At 33.1% G+C, this 22,965-nt stretch overlaps 2 protein-coding genes and 2 long non-coding RNA genes across 4 annotated transcripts; 2 read left to right on the forward strand and 2 right to left on the reverse strand.

The window, feature by feature from the left end:
* The first annotated feature begins 141 nt into the window (after positions 1 to 141).
* LOC100642666 lies at positions 142 to 4,257 on the forward strand. The gene is made up of 2 exons (XM_003401983.4): positions 142 to 491; positions 1,853 to 4,257. The coding sequence occupies exon 2, from the start codon at positions 1,881 to 1,883 to the stop codon at positions 2,670 to 2,672; it is 792 nt and encodes a 263-aa protein (XP_003402031.1). The 5' UTR covers positions 142 to 491; positions 1,853 to 1,880; the 3' UTR covers positions 2,673 to 4,257.
* Positions 4,258 to 4,260: 3 nt separating this feature from the next.
* Positions 4,261 to 11,586, reverse strand: LOC110119155 (dynein beta chain, ciliary). The gene is made up of 7 exons (XM_048413911.1): positions 11,536 to 11,586; positions 11,215 to 11,330; positions 10,820 to 11,031; positions 9,220 to 9,423; positions 7,761 to 7,832; positions 7,347 to 7,562; positions 4,261 to 5,502 (listed from the first exon to the last, which is right to left on the reverse strand). Exons 4-7 carry the CDS (start codon positions 9,405 to 9,407, stop codon positions 5,241 to 5,243), a joined length of 738 nt encoding a protein of 245 aa, XP_048269868.1. The 5' UTR covers positions 9,408 to 9,423; positions 10,820 to 11,031; positions 11,215 to 11,330; positions 11,536 to 11,586; the 3' UTR covers positions 4,261 to 5,240.
* A 635-nt stretch (positions 11,587 to 12,221) lies between these two features.
* LOC125386797 lies at positions 12,222 to 13,767 on the forward strand. The gene is made up of 3 exons (XR_007227197.1): positions 12,222 to 12,449; positions 13,132 to 13,470; positions 13,537 to 13,767. It is a non-coding gene; the product is annotated as an uncharacterized LOC125386797 (long non-coding RNA).
* Positions 13,768 to 19,049: 5,282 nt separating this feature from the next.
* On the reverse strand, positions 19,050 to 20,606 carry LOC125386795. The gene is made up of 2 exons (XR_007227195.1): positions 19,545 to 20,606; positions 19,050 to 19,444 (listed from the first exon to the last, which is right to left on the reverse strand). It is a non-coding gene; the product is annotated as an uncharacterized LOC125386795 (long non-coding RNA).
* Between the last annotated feature and the right edge of the window lie 2,359 nt (positions 20,607 to 22,965).

Here is a 22,965-nt window from a genome sequence, read left to right on the forward strand (position 1 = left end):
TTCGCTCCATTATCTTAAAGGCGGTGTTTTTATGAACGTTGCCAATGTTTAGGAAAGCAAGTAATTCTTCATTGGTCAACGCTCTATTATTCTATTACGAATAGGATTCTCGCCTATGTTATGTTAGACGCTGTACTGAGTATTACTCATTCAAACGTAGTAGAGTAAACGTTTAACCGCCTTTAAAGTAATTCGCATTCTGTCATCGCGCGATCTCATCTACTATATCAATTGTATAGTCCTCTTTCCCTTCCTTATCGTAACTATTTTATAAATTGCGAGTATTGGGCGGCTCGGCGCGTTCTTTATTTTTTCTTATCTTTATTTTCTGATTTGGAAAATTTCAATTCGAGAATCGACGAATATAAACAACGAAGGAGAATACTACGAATTACTGATCGACAGTCAACATCAAATCTTCAGAGTGAAGCGTAGGACGAATTTTGAGGAAACCTTTATTTCAACTTGGATCAGACTAACCGGATAGCGAGGTAAATTTTAACATTAATCCTTCTTTTAATCTTTCACGTTCTAAAGGAATTCAGGGATACTCTTTTTATTAATACGTTGCTATAAAGTAATTGTGTGTATATTTAAAATTAGATGTTTTTTATAAGCAGTACTTTCGTAGAATTCTCGAAATGAATTGTAGGAAGATATATATCCTAATAGATGTATTATATATAAGGTGTATATATATATATATATGTATATATGTGTACATATGTGTACATATATGTATATTTCACGTTCTAAAGGAATTCAGGGCTACTCTTTTTATTAATAAGTTGCTATAAAGTAATTGTGTGTATATTTAAAATTAGATGTTTTTTATAAGCAGTACTTTCGTAGAATTCTCGAAATGAATTGTAGGAAGATATATATCCTAATAGATGTATTATATATAAGGTGTATATATATATGTGTATATATATAGGTACATATATGTATATACACATATATATGTGTATATATATATATGTACATATATGTATACATATATATATATATACATGTATATATATATGTACACACATGTACACATATACATATATATATATACACACATATATATGTACATATATGTATATACACATATATAAATATGTACATATATGTATATACACATATATAAATATGTACATATATGTATATACATATATATATGTGTGTATATATATATATATGTACATGTATGTATATACATATATATATGTGTATATGTATATGTACATATATGTATATACATATATATATATATACATATATATATATTGCACATATATATATACACACATATATATATTGTACATATATGTATATACATATATATATATATTGCACATATATATATACACACATATATATATATTGCACATATATATATATACATATATGTATATATGTGTGTGTATATATGTATATATATATATATATATATATATATGTACATATATGTATATACACATATGTGTACATATATATATATATATGTACATATCGAGTATCTAACAGTATCTAGAGTATCTCCGAGTATCTTACGAGTATTTATTCCGCTATTTTATTTTGCGATTTATACTTTGTACCAACGACTCACGTATACTGCTGTACAGTAATTTATTATTTTAAATATACTCGACGGTTTCAACAACGAGCAATCTCGTATATATATGTATATACATAATATATATATATATATTATTTCATCTATTAATCGAACAGTTTTGATCAATTTACAATGAAAATAAGGCAAATGTACGATAGTTATATGATACGATAATAATATAACAATAAATAATATAATGATATGATATAATATGATAAAAAGTAATATAATAACATAATAATTCAGGACATAAAGGATCAAGAGGTGAATCGAGATGCCTAATAAAAAGAAATCGCAAAATAAACCGAAAGTTTATTGCGAAAGATGCCAACGGTTAGGACATCTCACAGAAGATTGTTACACGCTTATGTGCAGCTACTGTAAAAAGGCAGGACACGACCTCAGTATGTGTAGATCCTTTCAGAAAGATAAAAAATACGTAATGGAGACAGCTAGACAGTATTGCAAAAAAGATTTTACAAAACCTCGTGGTCAACCTTCCGAGAACCAGCCTAGTACCAGCAGCTGCAGTTCGAATATCGGTATAGAAATATCAAACATAGCAACAGTAGGAGTTTACCGTCAATATTTAAAATGTCTTCACAAAGATGTCATCGAGATCTCAACCCCAGAATTGAATTGTGAAAAAGCAAAAATGTTGGTTGGTATAAACTGTCCAATTACAATGATAAAGATAGGAAAGTTAAAGAACAGTGTGGTTGCTGCTAAAGAAGTCCTCACTTTTGAGGATGCATACGGCGCCCGGGTTAAAACCATATGTTTAATATGCTTAAGTATACACGTAAATAACAAAACTGTACTACATCCTTGTCGAGTAATTTCTGATGACTTTTACATAGAGACAGATGGCGTATTCGGCAAGGATTTTATCGGCAGATCAAAAATCAAGCCTGGCCAAAACGTAGAATTAGCTGGAATACAAATACCATTCATAGCTCACGAATATGTACGTGGAGTACTAAGAGTTGATGAACTAGTGGAAGTCCCAAACGCGGATTCAGATTCAGACACACTAACAGGATCAGGTAGCGAAATAAATTCCTAAATCAGGTATTTCTCTCGCGTTACGCCAAATGAGGTAGGTTGTAGTCTCGAATAGCTGAATTTTTAAATTTTATATAGTAAATGACTACCTGCCAGATTTCTATTTATAACTTTTTATTCTATGTTATTTATTTTACTAAATTTCTACTGTTTTCCGAAGAATTAATCGAAACATTAACTTTTATCTTATGACGTATGGATTATACTTAAGGAGAAATGAAGTTTATCATTTCCTTTGCAATATTTCGATTTTTCAAAATTATTATATAGATCACGACGGATGTGAAAGCACCTCGGATGCCATATTATTACACCAGGATTGAATTTAATAAAATAATATTTAAAAATGTAATTCAATTATCCGTTCAATTATATATATCATAAGCTATACGCGAAAACCTAACACTATTGATATTTAACGGTATAATGTTGATAGAAGTACGTCAATTTGATACATATTTCGATTTATGTAATATTCAAACCAACGCAATTATCTATTATTTGCGAACACTGCGTGACACGAAGTACAAGATTGCCATAATTACGACTGAAGGAAAATGTATCATTTTAATAGGAAAAATCACAATATAGATTAACACACATCCAAATATAATTTAACGTTAGCAGATTTTCCCGACGATACAATACAAATGTAAAATAATTAAAAAAAATCAGAAGATGTATGTTTAATTAAGAGAAGCTTAACACAGTTAAAAACATACATTTTTGAAAGAAATAGTACTGCCTCTGCATAATGTTATTATACAGTCGCCTTACTTATTTAATTTATTACTGGAGGGATAGTAATAATTATCATTCATTCAACGAATATCGATAAGTAAATTACGAACGTTTATACATTCACGAAGAATTTAAATGTGTAAAAATGTAGATCAATGTAGAAAATATCTAAGGTAAGGTAATTGTTCTAATATTATGGAAAGTAAGTCAACTCTTTATTTAGATCTTAGATATTTCTTAATTAATCTACAAACGTGTGAATTTGCATAAACATTCGTAATGTACACGAAATTCTTATCCCATTTATATTGTATTTTGCATTTGTATTGTATTATTCATCACGCTGTTTACAGAATTAAAGGAGAATAAGGAATTCGCAATGTAGCCATCGAAAATCAATAATGAATACTAAACGAAAAACTAGTCTATTGTTATCATATTACTAACGTTTATTTGCAAAGTGTTTGGTTCCTACTCTTGTCCGTAGAGCATAATATCATCAAGCAAACAAAATTTGAGGTCTTTGTATACTTAGTGTCACATTTCAGTCAATTCATATATAATAACTTTTAAGGTGTTAATAATATTGAAAATATTCCAGATTAAAGCATGTCTCTGTAAACGGTCGAGTTTTTGTACTTAAAAGAATATTTGTGGATAAGCTTTCGTCTCTTTTATGCCTCTTATTATTATTATTATTATTATTATTATTATCCACTGTAAGTTTGATAAGAACTAAACTTTCATTCAAAATGTGAATGAATTACTTATGATGTTGACAAATACGTATAAGATCGTACATTTAATATTTAATAAATTTTCACATTCATTCATCAAGCTATTTTTTTTTTTTTTTTTTTTTATGCTGTTTAAATTCTATTTTATGCGTTTATGAAGGCTGCACAAGAAAGTAGGGAAAATTTTTAGGAGCATATAGTACCCATCAAAACAAGTGAAGAAATCTCAATGAACATAGGTGCAAATGGGTTCATGGGTTTATCAAAACCTTTTTTGCTTGTTTTCATCATTGCTACGTGCTCCTAAAGTTTTTCTTCTACCTTTTTGTGCACTCTGTATATATCAAAATTATAAGAAATTCTATAATACAGGGTGTCTCGTCACAATAGGTCCATGTAAATATCTGCTAAACTATATATTATTCGAAAATGTGTTTCAAGTAAAACTTGCTTTAAACAATATATTTTATGGATATTAGAAGAATACCAGCAATGTTACCTTGATTTGACAAGCATTTGACAGAAAACATTTATTAATAAATCTTATGATGATCTTACCTAGATGGATGTACCTTGGAGGTTATAATGTTACCTTTGCTTTTTAAAGTGGAAACTCTATACATCATTTGATGCATTTTTTAATTCTCTGCAAAAATAGGTATTAAATACAAGGAAAGATAATGCTTTTATATTTATGTTTTGTTGATCTTCTATATTACACTCAAGTTCATGAAATTAGTACTGAAATATTTTTCAAGCTCTACTGTATAAAAAATATACAGTTCCATTAAAAAAAAAAGGTCACCTTCAGATGTTGAAAAGTCCTCCACACGGACAAATCTTACAGTCGTCATAAGACGTCCTCCTTGAAACAGAACAAGTTTTACTTGAAACACTTCTTCGAATAACATATAGTTTAGATTAGATTGTGGTCGACTAAAATGAAATTCCTTATATAATAAAGATCTACGTAAAGCATTTACAGCAGATCTTTCAGTAAAAAGAAAGGATGAAGTTCTAGAAACGAGTCGAAGAATAAAGACTTAAATTATCTTATTCTAACATTTGTTTGGTATCTAAAGAATTTTTTTTTATGAAAAATTGTTTAAACGAACTTGGAGAGGTATATCAGGATCCAGTTCAAAGGCCTGTATCTTCTCACTCCATGGAACCAACTTCTTTGTTTCGTTCTCGATGAAAAAATTAAACACGTTGCTGCCAGTAGGAAACTTGATAGTCTTAAATTCGTTTTGCCACCACTTATTGAACTCGTTTCGCCAATCGATCAATTGATCTTGAAAGGTCGCCGATCCGAACGCCCAAATACAGGCAAATGCAAAGTATAATTCGTACCTGTTTATAGAAAGGCATTGAGGACATAGAAAAGCAGATAGTGTGAGTGAAAATGAAAACAGGTCCGATAATCGGCTTATTATAAAGAGAAAAAAAGGATATCAGCGAGATAATAATAGTGCAACGATGAAACGTTTTTATTTTTAATTTTTGTTGAATAAAACTTACGCCGATGTAACTGTGAGGCTTTTCTGATTAAAGCAAGATCAGACACGATATAATTTGCAACATGTTTTCTTGTTTAGTGACATTAACCTATTTTCTGTCTATTAAATTTTTAATTTCTATTAAATATGTACGTAAATATGATTTAATTTAGGGGTGTGCGAATTTTTCTCGGGATCGGGTTGCAATCCCAAAAGTTTGTCAGATTTTAGGTACCTGAAATTGTAATTGGATCAGGTTGGGTTATAACGCTTCCGTGCGATTTTGTCTTTTTTATTGCAGAAAGATGTGACAATCATTCCGAATCTTAAGGTTAAAGTACAAAATCTGATTGTAAAATTCAGAAACAGAATAATACTTATATGGTCACAATGTTTCGGATCCTAACCTGAGCCGATTACAACTTCAGTGACGTAAACATGTTCATACACCCGATATTTCGGGACCCGATTTTCAATTCGGGATCGAAGGTTCGATTGAGGACATAACTTTTCTGTTATCATGCACCTAAATACTGCTGAAGTGTACTAAAACCGTAACACACTGAAATTTCATTTAAATTGTTACAATAAATATTTACAATTAGTTCGAGTAGAAGTTAACCTTAAATTTAGTTCAAGTACAAGTTAACCTCAAATTTAGTTTAAGTACAAGGTAACAAAAAATTACGTTCTGAATTAAGCTTCCGATTCCGAATCGAAAATCGGATTCTGATATTACCAGAAAATGTTTGTACATTGACAAACTTTCCGGATCCGGACCCAAGATTATAATTTCGGTTACTCGCACAATCCTAAATTTAAATTACATCGTGTTTGGTCTTATTTCAATTGGAAAGATTTTAGAAATATGTTAGCGAAAGTGTCGCGACAATTATGGGTATGTATTTTTAATTTTTCTTCGCAACTAAACTTAAACTTAACCTCAATCTAGGAGATACCCTACAAAATAATAAGTGACAACATATTTAAAGCTACAAGTGAAATTTACAATTGTGGTACAAAAATTGAGAGGTTAGGGAGCCATAAATTAGATCCCGATAACGATCCATATGACTATTAAGTTTCATTCTTTTCATTAATTTTTTATTTGTTATTTTTAGTTATTTGAATTTATTATCAACAAATATTAAATTAAATTTCTTTCTTAACTGTTTCCTGTTTACTTTCTGTTACTTAATTTGCGTTTATGCACTTAGAATTCTTTGTGACACTTTTTTAATGATATTTTATCTTTTTAAATAGCCTTTATCAATATGTTGCAGCTTGAAAAAAATCTATGATAGTCACTAAATTGTATGCTACTACCAATTTATTGTATTTAAGGGAACTGATCAAATGAATATATTTTGATTTTTGAATGAATTATTTTCTAAAGTATGTCGAATTTTTCAAACGTCGCCGCATTTCTTTTCTACTATGTTGTGATTGCTAAAAACGAATTCAACGACCTATAATGTAATGTAATGTTCAGTTGTCTTTGAATATCGAATAAGCGAAAATTTATGGAAAATAATAACTGCATCCAACTCTCAGCAAGGTCTGTATTGATCCTAAGATCGAGTTGTCCACAAATCGTTCCGTTATGACATTCAAGGTCAATTGAAGGTTATATTTTCGTAGATAACGAGTTCTTTCAAGCGTATATAAATTTTAGTACTGTTTAGGTCTTATTTATACCATTCCTTTGGGCAATCCGGTGTTACATTTTCCTTAATCAGAAAATAGTCCAGTAATTTACAAAGCATTTCCACGTGACATATTTCTGGTAATGGCGTAATTTTCTTAAACCTAGATTTTGTCATTTCAACAAGGGATGGTACATATTTATCGAACAGAATGGTTAGGTTCGCTCTCTCAGCTGGGTCTCTTGTTTCTATCCAGCTGGTTGCAAATCTATTCAAATAACAATAATAATGGTAATTCATTAATGAATAACAATTATATAACATATATGTATGTATAACACATACAACATATATTATATAACATAACTTTATAATAAAAAATTACAAATATTTGTCAAGTTCAACTTGCTATAATTTAGTTAGGAGAACTTATACAGACTACAAAAGTAAATAAATGTTTACTTACGGATACCAGCCAATATCTTGTGGATTTATATAAAGAATTCCTGCTCTGGAAACAGTAGCTGGCGTTGCTGTCCTGAAATTTATTTTCCAATCTTACTTAACTCTTGTACGATAAGAAATATTCACACATATAAAAAAGACATAAAATATTAAAATATATTAATATAGTATATTAAACAGTATAACTAAAGACAATAAATAAACATATTGGGTATGTATATCTATACAGTATGTCCTGTTCCTTTGGGAACGCTCATTGGAAAAATAGGAATGATAGGAAAAAATGTCTGAGATGAAGTTGTGCAGTATCAGTAGACATACTGTACTTTTATCAATTTGATTATCTGCTATCGAGATATAAATTTTTAAATTCAACAAAGCAGTACAAGGAATTACATAACCTCAAATTGATTGCACGGAACTGACTGTTTTGGAAACATAAAAAGAACTCATAAAGCTCATGTCTCGATAGCCGAAACGATGGTGCAAAAGACAGGAATTTGTAGTGTTTTAAAAACTGATTGTCAGCTACAGGAATATATAATCAGAAATGAAGGTACCCATTTACAATTGTTTTCATTGCAATTTCAACTCGATATCATATAACTTCTGTTTGAAATATTTTTTCATATCATTCATATTTTTCTAGATATTTGAGCATTTTCAGCTAAACAGGACATACTTTCTATGTCATATAATAAATAATCATATTGCAATACATAAATATTGAATGTGCTTTAGCTTCTGCTTATAATTCGAGGAAAACAGTCACAGGAGATTAGTCTATTTTCCAATCTTCTGAAAATGTTCCCAGCAATACGACATCGTTTACAGTAAAAATGTTACGTCGATGACTGATAAGAAGATCGATAAGAAGTCTATGTTCTAGCAAATTTGCGCTCGCAAACTAAAAATCGATTGCCAGTTAGTTGGTACTTAAAAACTGATTTACGATCGAGACTTGTGATCTCTATACTAATAGAATTCCGAAGAAATAACCATTATCGTAAATATGCAGAAGAGGAGACCTTGCCTCCAATTTTGTTGAATTTCGGATATGTTGTAGAAGGGAGAGTCTCAAGTAACATACGCTTCTTTCAAGGCGTAGAACGGTCTTGTTCAAAAGTTATGACAAAAAGAAAATGATATTTGTTAGATTATGCTTACTCCGATATAAGTAATTAAAAACGAAATTTCATACGCATTTGTATAGAATTGCTATCCTAATAGTGGTAACCAATGATTAGGTTAGGTTAGATCCAAAACATCCAACTTAACATAACTTTTGAGGGTCTCGGACAAAGTGTGTGTTATTTAGCCTCTGCCTCTCTACAACATATCTTAAGATCAAAGTCATTGAAGTTGAGGCCTCCTTTTGTGGTTAATCAGCTATAATATTTACGATGATAGTTATAGTCATTAGACAAAAATATTATCAATGATAAAGTGCTGCACATTACCTAAGATTTGAAATCTCGAAGAGAAGCCTCATGTGTTCCGTTAAAGCGATTCTTTCGTTGCTAGCCAAAGTTAACACTTTGTTGTCATCCATGACAGTGTTTAATGACTCGATCCACATCGGATCTATATCGCCGTCAAAAATGATCCATTTTGGATCATTTCCTGTCATGTTTGCCTGATCTCTCATTATCACGGAGAACAATCTGATCGATCAAGATGATTACTTATTAAATATCTGATATAATAAGTTAACGATTAAAAGAAGGCAAGGTTATGTATGATATAATTCATAGCGAGAAAATTGAAAATGTATATCATATATAAAATCATGTATATTAAATTGAAGTTTTTTAAATGTTAGTAAAACAGCTCTGTTCACAGGCATTAAGCCACTTACAGAAATTACTTGTATGTGTTGTATGTATGACTTTTTAAAAGTTAAAAAAGTAAAAAGGGTTTGCAAATTGTTGAAACTATTAACAATTATTATTTAGCTTGGAATTTATATAAAGATAGGCAGAGATTATAGAATCTTATGATACATAAAGAATTTATGTACAGGTACCCTTCGTATAACACGATAGTTAGGTATAACACAAAGAACTAATATACAAGTGGAGGTTAGGTTCCAATAGTTAATAAGTATAGCAATATTACTGTAGTAAATAAGTATATTTAATAATACTTTTTAACAGTTTTTCGATATCATAATATACCATAATACACTGATATAGTATTCTATTCTATCATATTATATTATATTATAATATAATATAACATACTAATATAGTACTAATATTTATAAGTGTACTACAAAAGCATGCTATTTTTCATAGCCGAGAGAAATATATTTATTAAAACAATTAATAATTAATTCAAAGTATACTATATTTATATACTAATATTATTTATATACTATATACATTTATATACTAATATTATTTATGTTACTTCTAAAAGCTGTCATCCACATTTTATATGAAAAATAATGAAAATCTTTGATTTCCTACTTCGATGTAGCGAAGACTTTTTCGAGTGCAAATGGTTAATACTCCTCGAACTGAGAATAAATTCAAAATTTTAATACTTCTAACGATATCGAATGACGCTGCTTGCGCTTAGCGATTCTCAATTCGTGTTTTTTTTTTTTTACGGGAATTTCCCCAATTCTTAAATCGTGTTTGTAAGAGTACCATGTTATAGAGGGGTACCTGTATCCAACGTTTTAACCTTAAATTTCTTCTCGTTAATATCTACTATATCTCTGGATCATTGCTATGACCAATTCAGGTATTCGCGTTATTAATAAATTTTAATAAATGTAGGCAAACTTCTCTGCATTTTGCATTAAATTCATACGAATTTTTAAATAAATATGTCTACATAATCATACACAATAAATGTATGATTCTTCACACACAGTACACTCTTCCTATATAATAGTATATTCTATGAATGCAAAATTATGATTCCTGAATTTAAATCGATCAGCATATCATCTCGTCTGAAACTACGAGATACTCTAACGTTTCTGAATGGGATTTACAAAACATCTAAAAAATATCATTAAACTATTGTTAATAGTGAGATGAATCAAACCCGTCTTTCCATTCCCGCGTTGCAGGATTGATAATTCCAAATAGTTCGTCATTGGTCACTGCTTTCGGATTCAAGTCGTTATAATATGGCTTTAAGTGCTGATTAAAGTATGTTCGATTAAGTGTTTTCCAAACTTCCGTTTTTCCGGTTCCAGCAAATCCAACAATGAAAACTGAATGACGAACATGAAGCAATTCCTCTAACTGTACAACCTAACGAATTTGATATAATTTGAAATTTTACATAAAGAAAACTATCTTCGATATTATAATGTCAAGTTTCCTCAAAGTTATGCACGATAAACGACTTTAAACGTAATAAATATAAGTATAATTACGTATACAACTTTAATACCAGCTGTTAAACAATGCAACGCAAATCAGTTTTACTCTTACTTTTAGCACAAAACCATCTTCTGGTTGCAATTTGAGATCCAGAGTGGATTGTCGTACCGTTGATTCAAAATCTAAATCCCTTTTTCGCGGAACATCCAGAGCGGGAAACAAATCACCTATATAGACAGAAGCAAATGAACTAGTAAGTTAACTTAAGTGTATAAATGTATAGATTAACTTAGAACATACATACTATACATATCAGGTATGTAAATATGAAGCCGGAATTTTTGTATAGAAAATACACGTTTATTGTAATGAAAATGATTAAAAATATTTTATTTGAAGTATTGCCCATCGCTAGTTATACATTTTTCCCACCTGTCTGGCAATTGGTGGATGCCACGCCAAAAAAACTGTCGCTCTTTTGAGGCAAACCAGTCATCGAGGCATTTTCGTACATTTTCGTAAGAAGTGAAGCGCTGGTCAGAAAGTGCGTGTCCCATCGATGCAAATAAATAGTAATCGGACGGAGCCAAGTCTGGTGAGTAAGCCGCGTGCGAAAGTATTTCCCAACTGAACGCTTCGATCGTTTCCTTGACCGGTTTTGCTGTATGCGATGGTGCATTATCATGAAGCAAAATTACTTTGTGTTGCCTTTTTTGATATTCTGTTGGTTTTTCACGCAAAGCTTGATTCAAATCGATCATTTGTTGTCGGTAGCGCTCAGTATTAACGGTTTCGCCGGGTTTTAAAAGCTCATAATAGATCACGTTTCACGTTCCACGTTCTTCGTTCCTCGCGTCAAAATTGCCACTTCTGAATTTTTTAAACCACTCAAAGCACTGTGATTTACCAAGAGCATGCTCACCGTAAGCTTCGACAAGCATTCGATGCGATTCTGCAGCAGTTTTCTTCAAATGGTAACAGAAAATCAATGCTGCCCGCAAATCGTAGTTTCCAGGCACAAAATTCGACATGTTCAACGCTATTACAAACTATGCTGTTGTATGAAACTTGTATTGTTCTGAGTCGAAGATGTTTGTCAGATGTCAACAAAGACTTTTGGCATCAATGACGCAGTTTAGCGATAACTACATTATCAGCTAGGGCCATCTATAGGCAAATTCCGGTTTCATATTTACAGTATGTATTGTGATATGTGATATGTATGAATAAACGTCGTACTCAATATGATCTTGTTTTCGTGTTATAGCCGTTTCTGTCTATTTGTCATTTTGTGGTGAATTGAGATATTTCTTTAATCACTGGAAAATATACTATTTGAAATAATGGTACGTATTTCTTTTACGCATGATGATATCTCACTTCATTTAGTCGATTAGATAAACAATTTCTAAAGGCGATTCCTTTAAAAAGTATTCCCAAAAAGTAAACGTAAAAGAGAATAGGATAAATACTGTTGTACGGTAATACATGTCACAATCCAATAAAAAGGAATATAAACAAGTTGGAAAAAATAGCAAAAGAAAGTTAAGATTCTTGAAAATTGATGGAGAATCTTGCATCTTAGTTTCAATTATGTAGATTGTAAATTTGTAAGGCAATTAAGGACTACAAGACAGCAATTTACCAATAAGTCCCATAAAAACTGGAACATCGTCGGTCACGATTTTCGGTATATTGAAATCTCTGAGAGCTCTCATTAGCACCTGATCCTCAGCTCTGCCGGGATCGTCTCTCTTTAATTTCCCTGCAACCACTAAAACCGACTTAATCGCCCGTAGACCCCAATCATAGTGATCTTGCTTCGACAAAAGTTCTCGGCAAAGCTGATACAGCGTTATGAATTTTCTTGCTAGTAATCTAGCTTCTTGGAAGCCCTCCGCTACCAGCATTATTTCGCAAATTAAGTCGAAATCTGGAACTACCATGGCGCAGGGCCTTTAAAATAAAAAAAGAAGCAGTGATAATTCTTTCTTAATGTAGTAAAATTCATATATTTCTATATATAAGAATAAACATCTAACGGCGAATGTGGAAAAATCAAAGATGATGAAGCTCAGGAAGAACACAGGAAGAAAGAGAAAATTGAAGAAGTACTGGAAGAGAACAAGGATGAAAAAGCATCAAGGAGTTTACGTATCTAAATGTATCACTGCAGAAGTAAATGGAAGCATGGTAAAGCATGTAAAAGGAAGGAAAAACAAGGCGAATGCGATACTTAACCAGATACAGAGGAACTGAGAAAAGAAAACTTGAAGATGATCTCAGATTAAGAATGTTCCTATTTGATGTGCTGGTGATAGGAGTACTCATGTATGGTGTGAAACAGGAACAAAGAGAGTATAACAGGTACAAAACAGGTACGATACACTAATGTTATGTTTATCAAATTGTAACTGAAAATTTTATTTTCAGATGATATAAAATCTTATTGCATCTATGATAATTGACCTTCTTCATTTAACTATTACTTGTACTTTTAGTTACTAACTTGTCATATTCTTGAGTTATCAAACTGTATTATCCATTGACGTCATTGTTATGCACAAGAGTAAGAAGTGAGAAAGTAAGAAAGAAAATATTTATTAAAACCCTTTGGGTGCTGAATACTCGCGGCCTATGTCGTCCGTACGGACGGCGCGCGTCTAGCGCTGACGATCGCTGTGGACGGAATACTTTTTCGTTAGACTGAACTCTGTCGATTGACTATTCAAAGCGCAAATCGTAATAAGTTATAGTAATTCTTTCGCACGAGATTAAATGATTCAAGAGCGTTATTTTTTAGTTATTTTTAATTATTTATTATAAACATTGAAATTTACAGTTAACTAGAATTTGGGTAATAAACTAGAAAACAATAAACTAGAAAACTAAATTTAGTAAATATAACACAAGTTAATAATTTAGTTGTGTGTGAAAAATTCAGTGCTTGAGAAAACTAAAAAAACCAGATGTAGAGTTTTCTTACAAGTGGTGACCACTTCAACAATAACGAGGCACTATTGGCATTTGTTTACTGCCGTAAGGAATGCGTTTATATTTATTTCGCACAAACGTAATAGTATTACTTCTGCGTAGGTGTTCGGAAAAATTGAAAAACCCACACATGCGTCCTTAGTCCATGCCGGGCACTTACAGAAAACGCATATATATGTCCTTAGTCCACACCAATAGCTTTCGCCAGACACCTATATGCGCCCACAGCACTCAAAGGGTTAAAATAGTAAAAAGAAATGTTTACTATACCACTGTTGAACGAGTACTACTAAGGAGAGAATCTCATTGAGTACAACATTGAGTACAAGTTGGTAAATTAATACTTATGACTTTATGATTCGTACTTTAAAAACAGACGATTCTGCTTGACCTCTGCTTGCCACGAACACCTGACAAACCAGCTGACCATATTTTAAGCGACGAATACAATCAGACACATGAAATGCCATACGTTTGTTTAACTACTTCTTTCCTATTTTTTATTTCCATTGAGTTTATGAATTCGGTAGAAAATTTGTTTGTACCCCGCTGGGGGTAGCCACCAACATGCTAATCTAACCGTTAAAAAATTCCACCAAATGTCCAAATTGGACAAATTGTGAATTTTAATAAATAAATAAATAAAAAATATAAAAAAAAAACCTCTATGCGCCCACAGCACTCAAAGGGTTAATTATTATCCTTAAGTAAGAGATAAATTATAAATAAATGATTCGACTTATTGAAGTAAGAAGTGAGAAAGTAAGAAAGAAATTATTTACTAATTATTATCCTTAAGTAAGAAATAAATTATAAACAAATGATTCCATTTATTGAAGCTAAAAATTTAAAAATCATATGTATATTTTTCACTTTTAAAATAATAGCATTAATTATACCAATAAAAATAATAATAATATCTTGGATAGGTATTCAAAAAGTAATATTATCAGTGCCAAGCATACTGCAGATCATTATTGATTCATTGTTATTCATTATACATTACACCCTACATTAGACAAGATAGTATATTTTATGATAATATGTATGACTATGGCAAATGCATATAAACGTATGTATACATCCCTTCGTCGTCATATTTTGCATTTTTCCATTTTCTCGTGATGACTCATATTAATTTTTCCTATAATAAATTTATTATATAGCCTAATTTTCTTAAATAAAATGCAGTATTTAACGTCAATATTATAATATTCTAATATGGAATGTAATTGCTGTTTCAATGCTGGTATGATTGTAGTCTTATGTAAGTACAAATATAGACTACAGAGATTATAAATTTAACGTACCTGAACAAAGTTTTCAAATTTTCAGGCAATTCTGTCCTTCCGGCATAGCCAGGATTCATAGTAATGAACATCCCAACAGTGGGGACGAGATTCAGTTCCTCTCCGAAGAACAAAAATATCGGTTTGCGGCTTTTCACTCCGTCTAAAACTGATTTCACTTGCACAGCCACCACGGAAAGTACCTCCACCGAAATTCGGTTGAATTCGTCGAAACAACCCCATGCTCCTACTTGAGCAAGACCTTTGTAAATGTTTCCGCAGGACTGAAAGAAAATGATAATATCACTTACGTTCAAAATATATCTTCACGTAAGAGTCGTCAAAAATCTTACTATATGAAATAATGTAAAACAATACTTTAAATCTAAATACCTATTCAGTTGCATAAGACGTTCACTCGTATTTTTTTAAAAAAGTATTAAATATCGCTACGTTTGTTTTACGTACGTAAGATATATTTAATCAAAGGTTATGCGCTATTTTCTATTCCATTATATTTTGCAAATAGATCGTAAAAGATCGCAAATCGATAAATAGATTGCAAAAAATCCTAATATATATGTCGGAGATGGAAGGACACCGGAGCATTCCCTTTGGAACTTTGAGAAAACTCCTTAATACTGTAATCTAGATTCTACCATAGCCGTAATTAAGCAATTGTCGTCATTCAATCTGACTGTATTTATTCGAGATTTATGATAGTGAGCTTGGGCTCGAGACGTCAACCGGTCGCCGAACGTAGCCGCGGTCAAGGGATGAACGTTTTGTCTAACAAAGGCATGGTGTAATTCTATAGCTCTCCTTAAAAGAAATGGTTGTGGCGGCACGCGACAGGAAACATTCCAACGGTTTCTGTCCCGTGACCCGCCACACGCAGACTCTATTCTTCGGGTAAGATGATTGCCAGATGTCAACGCATCTCCACAGTATATGTTTAGCTAGCCCGAGGACTCGTTATAAATCTCAAGTTCCAGTTATCTAAAGTCCTTCAAACAGACAAATAGTCTTTGTCCCAATTACGGGAAGATAGGAGAAATCTATTTTTCTCACGAACGACGCTTCCCGCTAGCAACTTTCCCTGAAGGGCGGCTAGCATCCTTCTCTAACCACCAACATGGAAATTGACCAATTAACAGCAACGTCAATTTCCCTCACTCTCCGAACGAAGGCTTTTCTCCACGAATCCGATGATCTCGTGCCCTTAGACACACCCATCATAGTGACGGAGAGACACTCTCTTGTACGGTCTCATCAACGATTCAAGTATCATTCTTATACGTAGTGATTGCTCCATGCATTAACATTGAGTACAACTTAGACGCTAACGAAGAGTAAAGTTCGAATTCCCGTTGACCGCGGATTCGTTATCGAACCTGAAGCCATTGTCATTAATGAAGTAAGTACCTAAACATTGTGGTTAACTACTAACGCTGTAATATCTCTACTTGTGTTAATAAACTGTACCTTTGTTGGCTAATTCCAGTGAAGATTCATTGAACGCCCCTAACCCTAATCCTAACGCCAACCCGACATATATAATACATATGTACATTCGAATAGCCTTTCGGGTCAACTCGGAAAAAGTCGTGCAGTCTCGGACGAATTCCCGCCATGCACGTGGCTGTGATTCGATTCGAGATTCTGTTTGAAATTGATTATTACGTTCATAGTGTAATCTTTGATATTCGGTTTTTTTGGGCAATCAAGTACTCAATAAACATGTGCAAAATCTTTCTCTGTATATAAGTATGAAATAAGATAATTTTCTCTCGAAGGAATAAAATTTGAATGTAAGAAATGCAATTGTTTTAAATATTTCTGCAACTTTACGAGCGAGAGGTTATTCTTAACATTGGGTAATATAGTCATTGCTACAGGTACAAAGTTATTGTCATGAAATTTGACACTGACACATCAAGGATTGTATTATGAACATAATGTGATCAATGTTATTCGAAATCATGGGCATCGCGATATCTCGTCCAAGCTCGTCCGACTTTTTCCTATCTGCCCGAACCAATGAGACTACCTGAGTGTACGTATGTATTGGGTGATCACTCGAATCTGTTCGAATTTTTACGGCTCAACCCGAGCATGCCCGAATTTGCCCGAACTTTTCAGGTCCAACCCTAACCCGACATATCATGTATCAACATACTGCTTTGTAATCTAATATGTAATCTGGCTTTACACTCATGAACAATTTCATTATTTAACACTTATGATATTAGTTCTCTTTTTGCTATTAAATGTAATAAATATAATAATAATTATAATAAATTACAATTATAAACAATAATTATTAATACTATTTGTCTTATGTTCATTCACTGTAGCTAACAAGACTAACGCCTGCAACACCAAGAGGTGAACGAACTTAATGCATAACTTAACACAATTAGATACTAAGACTTGGATACTAAAAATAAAATATCGTTGGAAATTCATAATAAAACGACTATCTGATGTACCATATCGGAACACTGTATCTTTTTTATATAAAATAAATTACATAATATGGGAGTACAAGTATTTATGTTTCCATGAAATAAATTTGGAGTTTTCAGACTCATTTTCGCCATTTTTTTTAAAACAAAAGATTCAAAATCACAATAGCACAATGTATCTCTTGTAGATAGTAATTTTATTAATATAGCTTTAGATATAAATAATTGCTTAATATCTTTATTTACGAGATTTGTAATAATTTACGTACTTCAGCTATGATTTATATGAGGTAAATCATATAATTTAAAAATTGTAAATAGTTACCGAAATATGCATTTTAGAGAGAAAGAAAATTTATAGGAACTTATGCTACTTTATAGAAATTGATAAAAAATTGATATAATATCGGGGAAGACATATGATACTGAAATGTCTTTATTTTCCAGTATCGAAATTTGAGAAAGTAATTTAGATCTTTAAATATGTGCTCTAAACATAATAGTTCTTTGTGGTTTCACTACCTATTTCAATTACCGTACATGGTCGAGCCTGAGAATTGATTGCCATCCCAATTACGTAAATCAAATTGTCTATGTAGTAAATATTGGACGAATTTCAGAAATTCGGTTTCTCATACCTTCTATTGTCATTAGCTGTCCGTAATATATCGTTTTCTATTGCGTACCACAGAAGGTAATATACCGACATCAAATTGGGAAATCGTAATGGTGATAAAAACTCTCCATAGCTGTCCTTAATTGTTAAATTGCATGTAAGTCAACAGAAATTAAATACTTTGGTCGCCTCTTATGTAAGTTACGATAACTAGGGTACGTAGTGAAACCAAGGAAAAGGTTTTCGCTAATGTTTTGTTAATCAGAGTGAAACTTCATTTATCCGATACGGTGCGCGGATAAGACGTGTCGGATATTTGGCACAGTCGGATAACAATAGGAATTCGCTAGTTGTTCCTTTCTTCGCTGTTATTCGTATAATCATAATTAATTTTCATGTAACTGGATTTTGCTTTTCATCATTTGATTGAAATTCAGTCACTACTGATATTGGGATACGTTGTTACGTAGAAAGATTAAACTAAATTTTTTAGATACAGTGATATGGGCAGTATTCAAATAAATGGAGAGGCATATAATTATTTGAATGAGGAGATTTTCAGTTAATAGAACCGGCATCTCTTTTTATTATTATTATTCTATATTTCAAAACAAATAATACAAGAACAATCACTAAGAATATGATACAATATAAAAGGAAATCTTTTTTGAATTATATATTCTATATATTATCTTATCATTCTGCATCCTTTTACTAGTAAGTCAAATTTTGTTACTACATTAAACTGCATTAAATTATATTCTGTTTTGTCAAACGACCTAGTCCTATTTCCAATGCTATAAACACTTTTAATACTAAACACTGTAAAGAAGCCTTTTCATTGTCACTTTTGCTATACTCTCCTTTCTCTCAGTATGAGGACGTAAAATGTTGATATTCATTCAAATTTCAAAACTTTCTTGTACAATATATAGAGTGTAACAGAGCATGTGGAACACGCCTCAGGAATTTGCCTGAAAATAATGTAAAAAGTTCATATAAACATATGTTCTATCTGTTTTTATTCATGAAATGTAAGCAATTGTTTGTCCTGATTTTGTGTTATTTAATTACCTTTAAAAAAGATGCTCAAAATGATCACCTCAAATTTCAAGGCAAGTCTGTAGACTTGTCACAAGTCTTGCCATGGATCCAATTGCATGCTGAATGGTTCTTGATGTTATTGATAGCCAAATTTACTGATAGGTTTGTTCCACTCTGGATGTTAGTATTTCAACATTTCCAATAGATTGTGTAGATATACAATATATTTGTTATATCTCACATACAAAGAGAGATAGACCATATGTTCATATGAGCTTCTTTTGCTGTTTTCACATGTATGTCAGAAGTGGATAGCATATGTTCTGTAACACCCTGCATATCTAAATACTGATTCCTTTATTGCTGATTTATTATCATCGCTATAAGACAGAGAATAGATATTTATTCTTCAAATCCATTAATAAAGTTTTTCTGCTTCCTGAAATACTTGGGTAATTCATTCTCACACTTGCTTGTTTCTGTTTTTGATGTCATTAATCGTAGATCTTCTAACACTGTACATTTTACTAATTTGTGCAACACTACCACACTTTTTTTCCAACTTTTGATGTATCTTTCCTTTCCATGTAAAGCTCAATACATCACGTTTCCTCTTTGATGTCATCAGAGACAAGAGATATTAACTTGTAGAATATTAGCTTCGTACTGAAGTCATTAGGTGGTATTGACAAAATCCACATTCACTTAGTTGCCAACCCAATAGTATGAAATTACACAAGGGACATATAATAGTAAACGACACAAGTAGAAAGTATTGTTTCGTTAATTGAACGTGTGGATAGTGAAACATTCGGATAATAGATCTTCGGCTACTGGAGGTTTAACTGCATTAAGGCAAAAACATTTATTCATGTAAGTGGCACCTCGCGTGGTCTAGAGTTGGATACTTTATAATAGGAGTTCAGAAACATATTCGATAAATTGTGCGTTATGATGATACCAGTCTGAACGAAGGGAGTTCGAATAAATGGAATTCTGTCGTATTAAATTTATAACAAATATGTCGTTCGTTGCTAGATTTATGAAAAGCTCCTTATAAATTTTGGTATTTTGTAAACTTTTCTTATGGAAAATATATCACTCTCCCAAAATTTTACAAAAAATTTAGATATTTCGTTTCTAAATTACCATGAAAATAACGATATTTCGTATGAAAATAAATTATTTGTCAAAGTAAATTTATAACATCTGTGATCTTCGTGAAACCTTGTAATTTATGTATTTGACATCCTTCTGTTATATATATGTATATATCTTAATATCTGCGCGTAGTAATCATGTCACGTGTCTTATTCTACATTTTCAATAAATTCTGCATATTCCTCGAATAAAAACATGAAGTAATTTTATAGAAATATTGTTCAAAATTTTCTGCTGAAGCAACGAACTCAACCTACCTATTTCTAATTGTATTTTATTGATTGTTTTAAACAAGAACAAAACAAGCTATTAATTTACACGAATATTTTTATTACTTCAATCTAAAAACAATAAAAAATACTATATATATATATGTCGGAGATGAAAGAGCACCGGAGCCTTCTCCTCGGAACTTTGGGAAGACACCTAGTACTGTAATTTAGATTTCACCATAGCCGTATTAAGAAAACCGTTGTCATTCGATCCGACTGTACTTATTCGAGATTTATGATAGTGAGCTCGGGCTCGAGGCGACAACCAGTCGCCGAACGTAGTCGCGGTCAAGGGGATGAACGTTTTGTTTAACCAAGGCAGGAAGTAACTCTATAACTCTCCTTAAAAGAAATGCTTGGGACAGGGTGCGATGGTAAATGTCTCAATGGTTTCTGTCCCGTGGCTCGCCACACGCAGACTATGCTTCGAGTAAGACGATTACCAGATGTTGATGCGTCTCCACGGTACATGTTCGGCTAGCCCGAGGACTCGCTATAAATCTTAAGATCTATTTAACGAAAGTCCTTCAAACCGACAAACAGCCCTTGTTCCAACTACGGGAAAATTGGAGAAGTATATTTTTCTCACGAACGACGCGACCCGATGGCGACTTTCTCTTAAGGGCGGCTAGCACCCTTCCCCAACCATCAACATGGAAATTGACCAATTAACAGTAACTCCAATTTCCCTCACTTTCCGAATGAAGACTTTTCTCCACGAATCCGATGATCTCGTGCCCTTAGACACACCCATCATAGTTCTCCTCGACAGCGTCACCGTGATGGAGAGACACTCTTTCGTGCGATTTTAACGGCGATACAAGTAATTCTCCGGTACGTAGTGCTCGTTCTGTGGCGACCGGAATATAACTTAGACTTCCACGAAGTATACACGTTCGACATCCCGTTGACCGCGGATTCGTTAGTGAGCCTAGGATCATTGTCATTAGCTTCTCGAGTATCTAATTATCGTGATTACTTGTCCAATTTCATCATAGTCATATTTGCACTAGTAAATATCTCCTCTATTGCATAATGATCACGTCTAGCGCCAATAGGGATTCGTTTCACGCCCTCAACCCTAACTCAAATCTTAACGCCAACCCGACATCAGAAGTGGGATTCGGGCCTACGTTAACCATGCAAGAGCACGTGGCCGTCATGCGGGAGCTGTTTCTGACACCGGCGCGAAATCCCAGGCTGGTACTCGAGTTATCGCTGCCGCGTTTCAACCCCGGAATAGCGGGTACCGACGCAGCCACGTGGTGCGCGACAGCCAGTGTGATTATGCGAGGGAGGCCTATACGCGATGGTGACTTATATCTCCTTTTAAGTAGTGCTCTGGAAGGTGTTGCAGCACGGTGGCTTTCGCAAATTCCGGTCGATGGTCTTACGTGGACAAAATTTACCGAATATTTTCTCTCGCGTTTTGGCACCACGGAGACTATAACCTCAATGATGGTCGGATTCCTCAACGAACAGCAACTGGAGGACGAAACCACGGGGGCTTTCGGTCATCGTCTCCACTCCCTCCTATGGTCGAGGTGGGAAAATCTGTCCATGATCGAAGTAGTTAACGCTTTCGTCCTGTATCGACTGCGTCTATTGGACAAGGAGGCCGAGCGACTGGCATTCACGCGTAACATCCGGACCCGGGAGCAATTCTATGAAGAGATGCAGGCTTTCTCGTACGCGAGGAAGGGGCTGACTTCTTCGTCAAGCGATCCACCGACGGAACCTGGAGTAAAACGAAGCAGGACAATGGACCGAGCTAGGTGTTACCACTGTGGAATTCCCGGACATAAAATGACCGAGTGCCGCAAGAGGATGCGGACCGGAAAAACGAGGACACGACGCCCGGGGCAAGCCGATCAGCTGCATCGTCCGGGGCGGTTTGCTACAAGTGCCGAGCGGAGGGCCACATCGCACCTGATTGTCCGCTACGGGAGGAGAGGAGAGGCGGCCACGACAAGGAACGTCGAGTCCATACCTGCGTGGTGGAGGCCTCAACTGGTAAA

This window comes from Bombus terrestris, chromosome 17 (genome assembly GCF_910591885.1).
Source record: "Bombus terrestris chromosome 17, iyBomTerr1.2, whole genome shotgun sequence".
Taxonomy (NCBI): Eukaryota; Metazoa; Arthropoda; class Insecta; order Hymenoptera; family Apidae; genus Bombus; species Bombus terrestris.

Bases quoted from the DNA above. Each gene is read 5' to 3' on its own strand.
- LOC100642666 (XM_003401983.4), top strand. From the start codon at position 1,881: ATGCCTAATAAAAAGAAATCGCAAAATAAACCGAAAGTTTATTGCGAA.
- LOC110119155 (XM_048413911.1), bottom strand. From the start codon at position 9,407: ATGAGAGATCAGGCAAACATGACAGGAAATGATCCAAAATGGATCATT. The intron at 7,833-9,219 runs GTAATGTGCAGC...AATAAATTTCAG, and splicing joins TTCGAGATTTCAAATCTTAG to GACAGCAACGCCAGCTACTG. The intron at 7,563-7,760 runs GTAAGTAAACAT...TTATTTGAATAG, and splicing joins CAAGATATTGGCTGGTATCC to ATTTGCAACCAGCTGGATAG.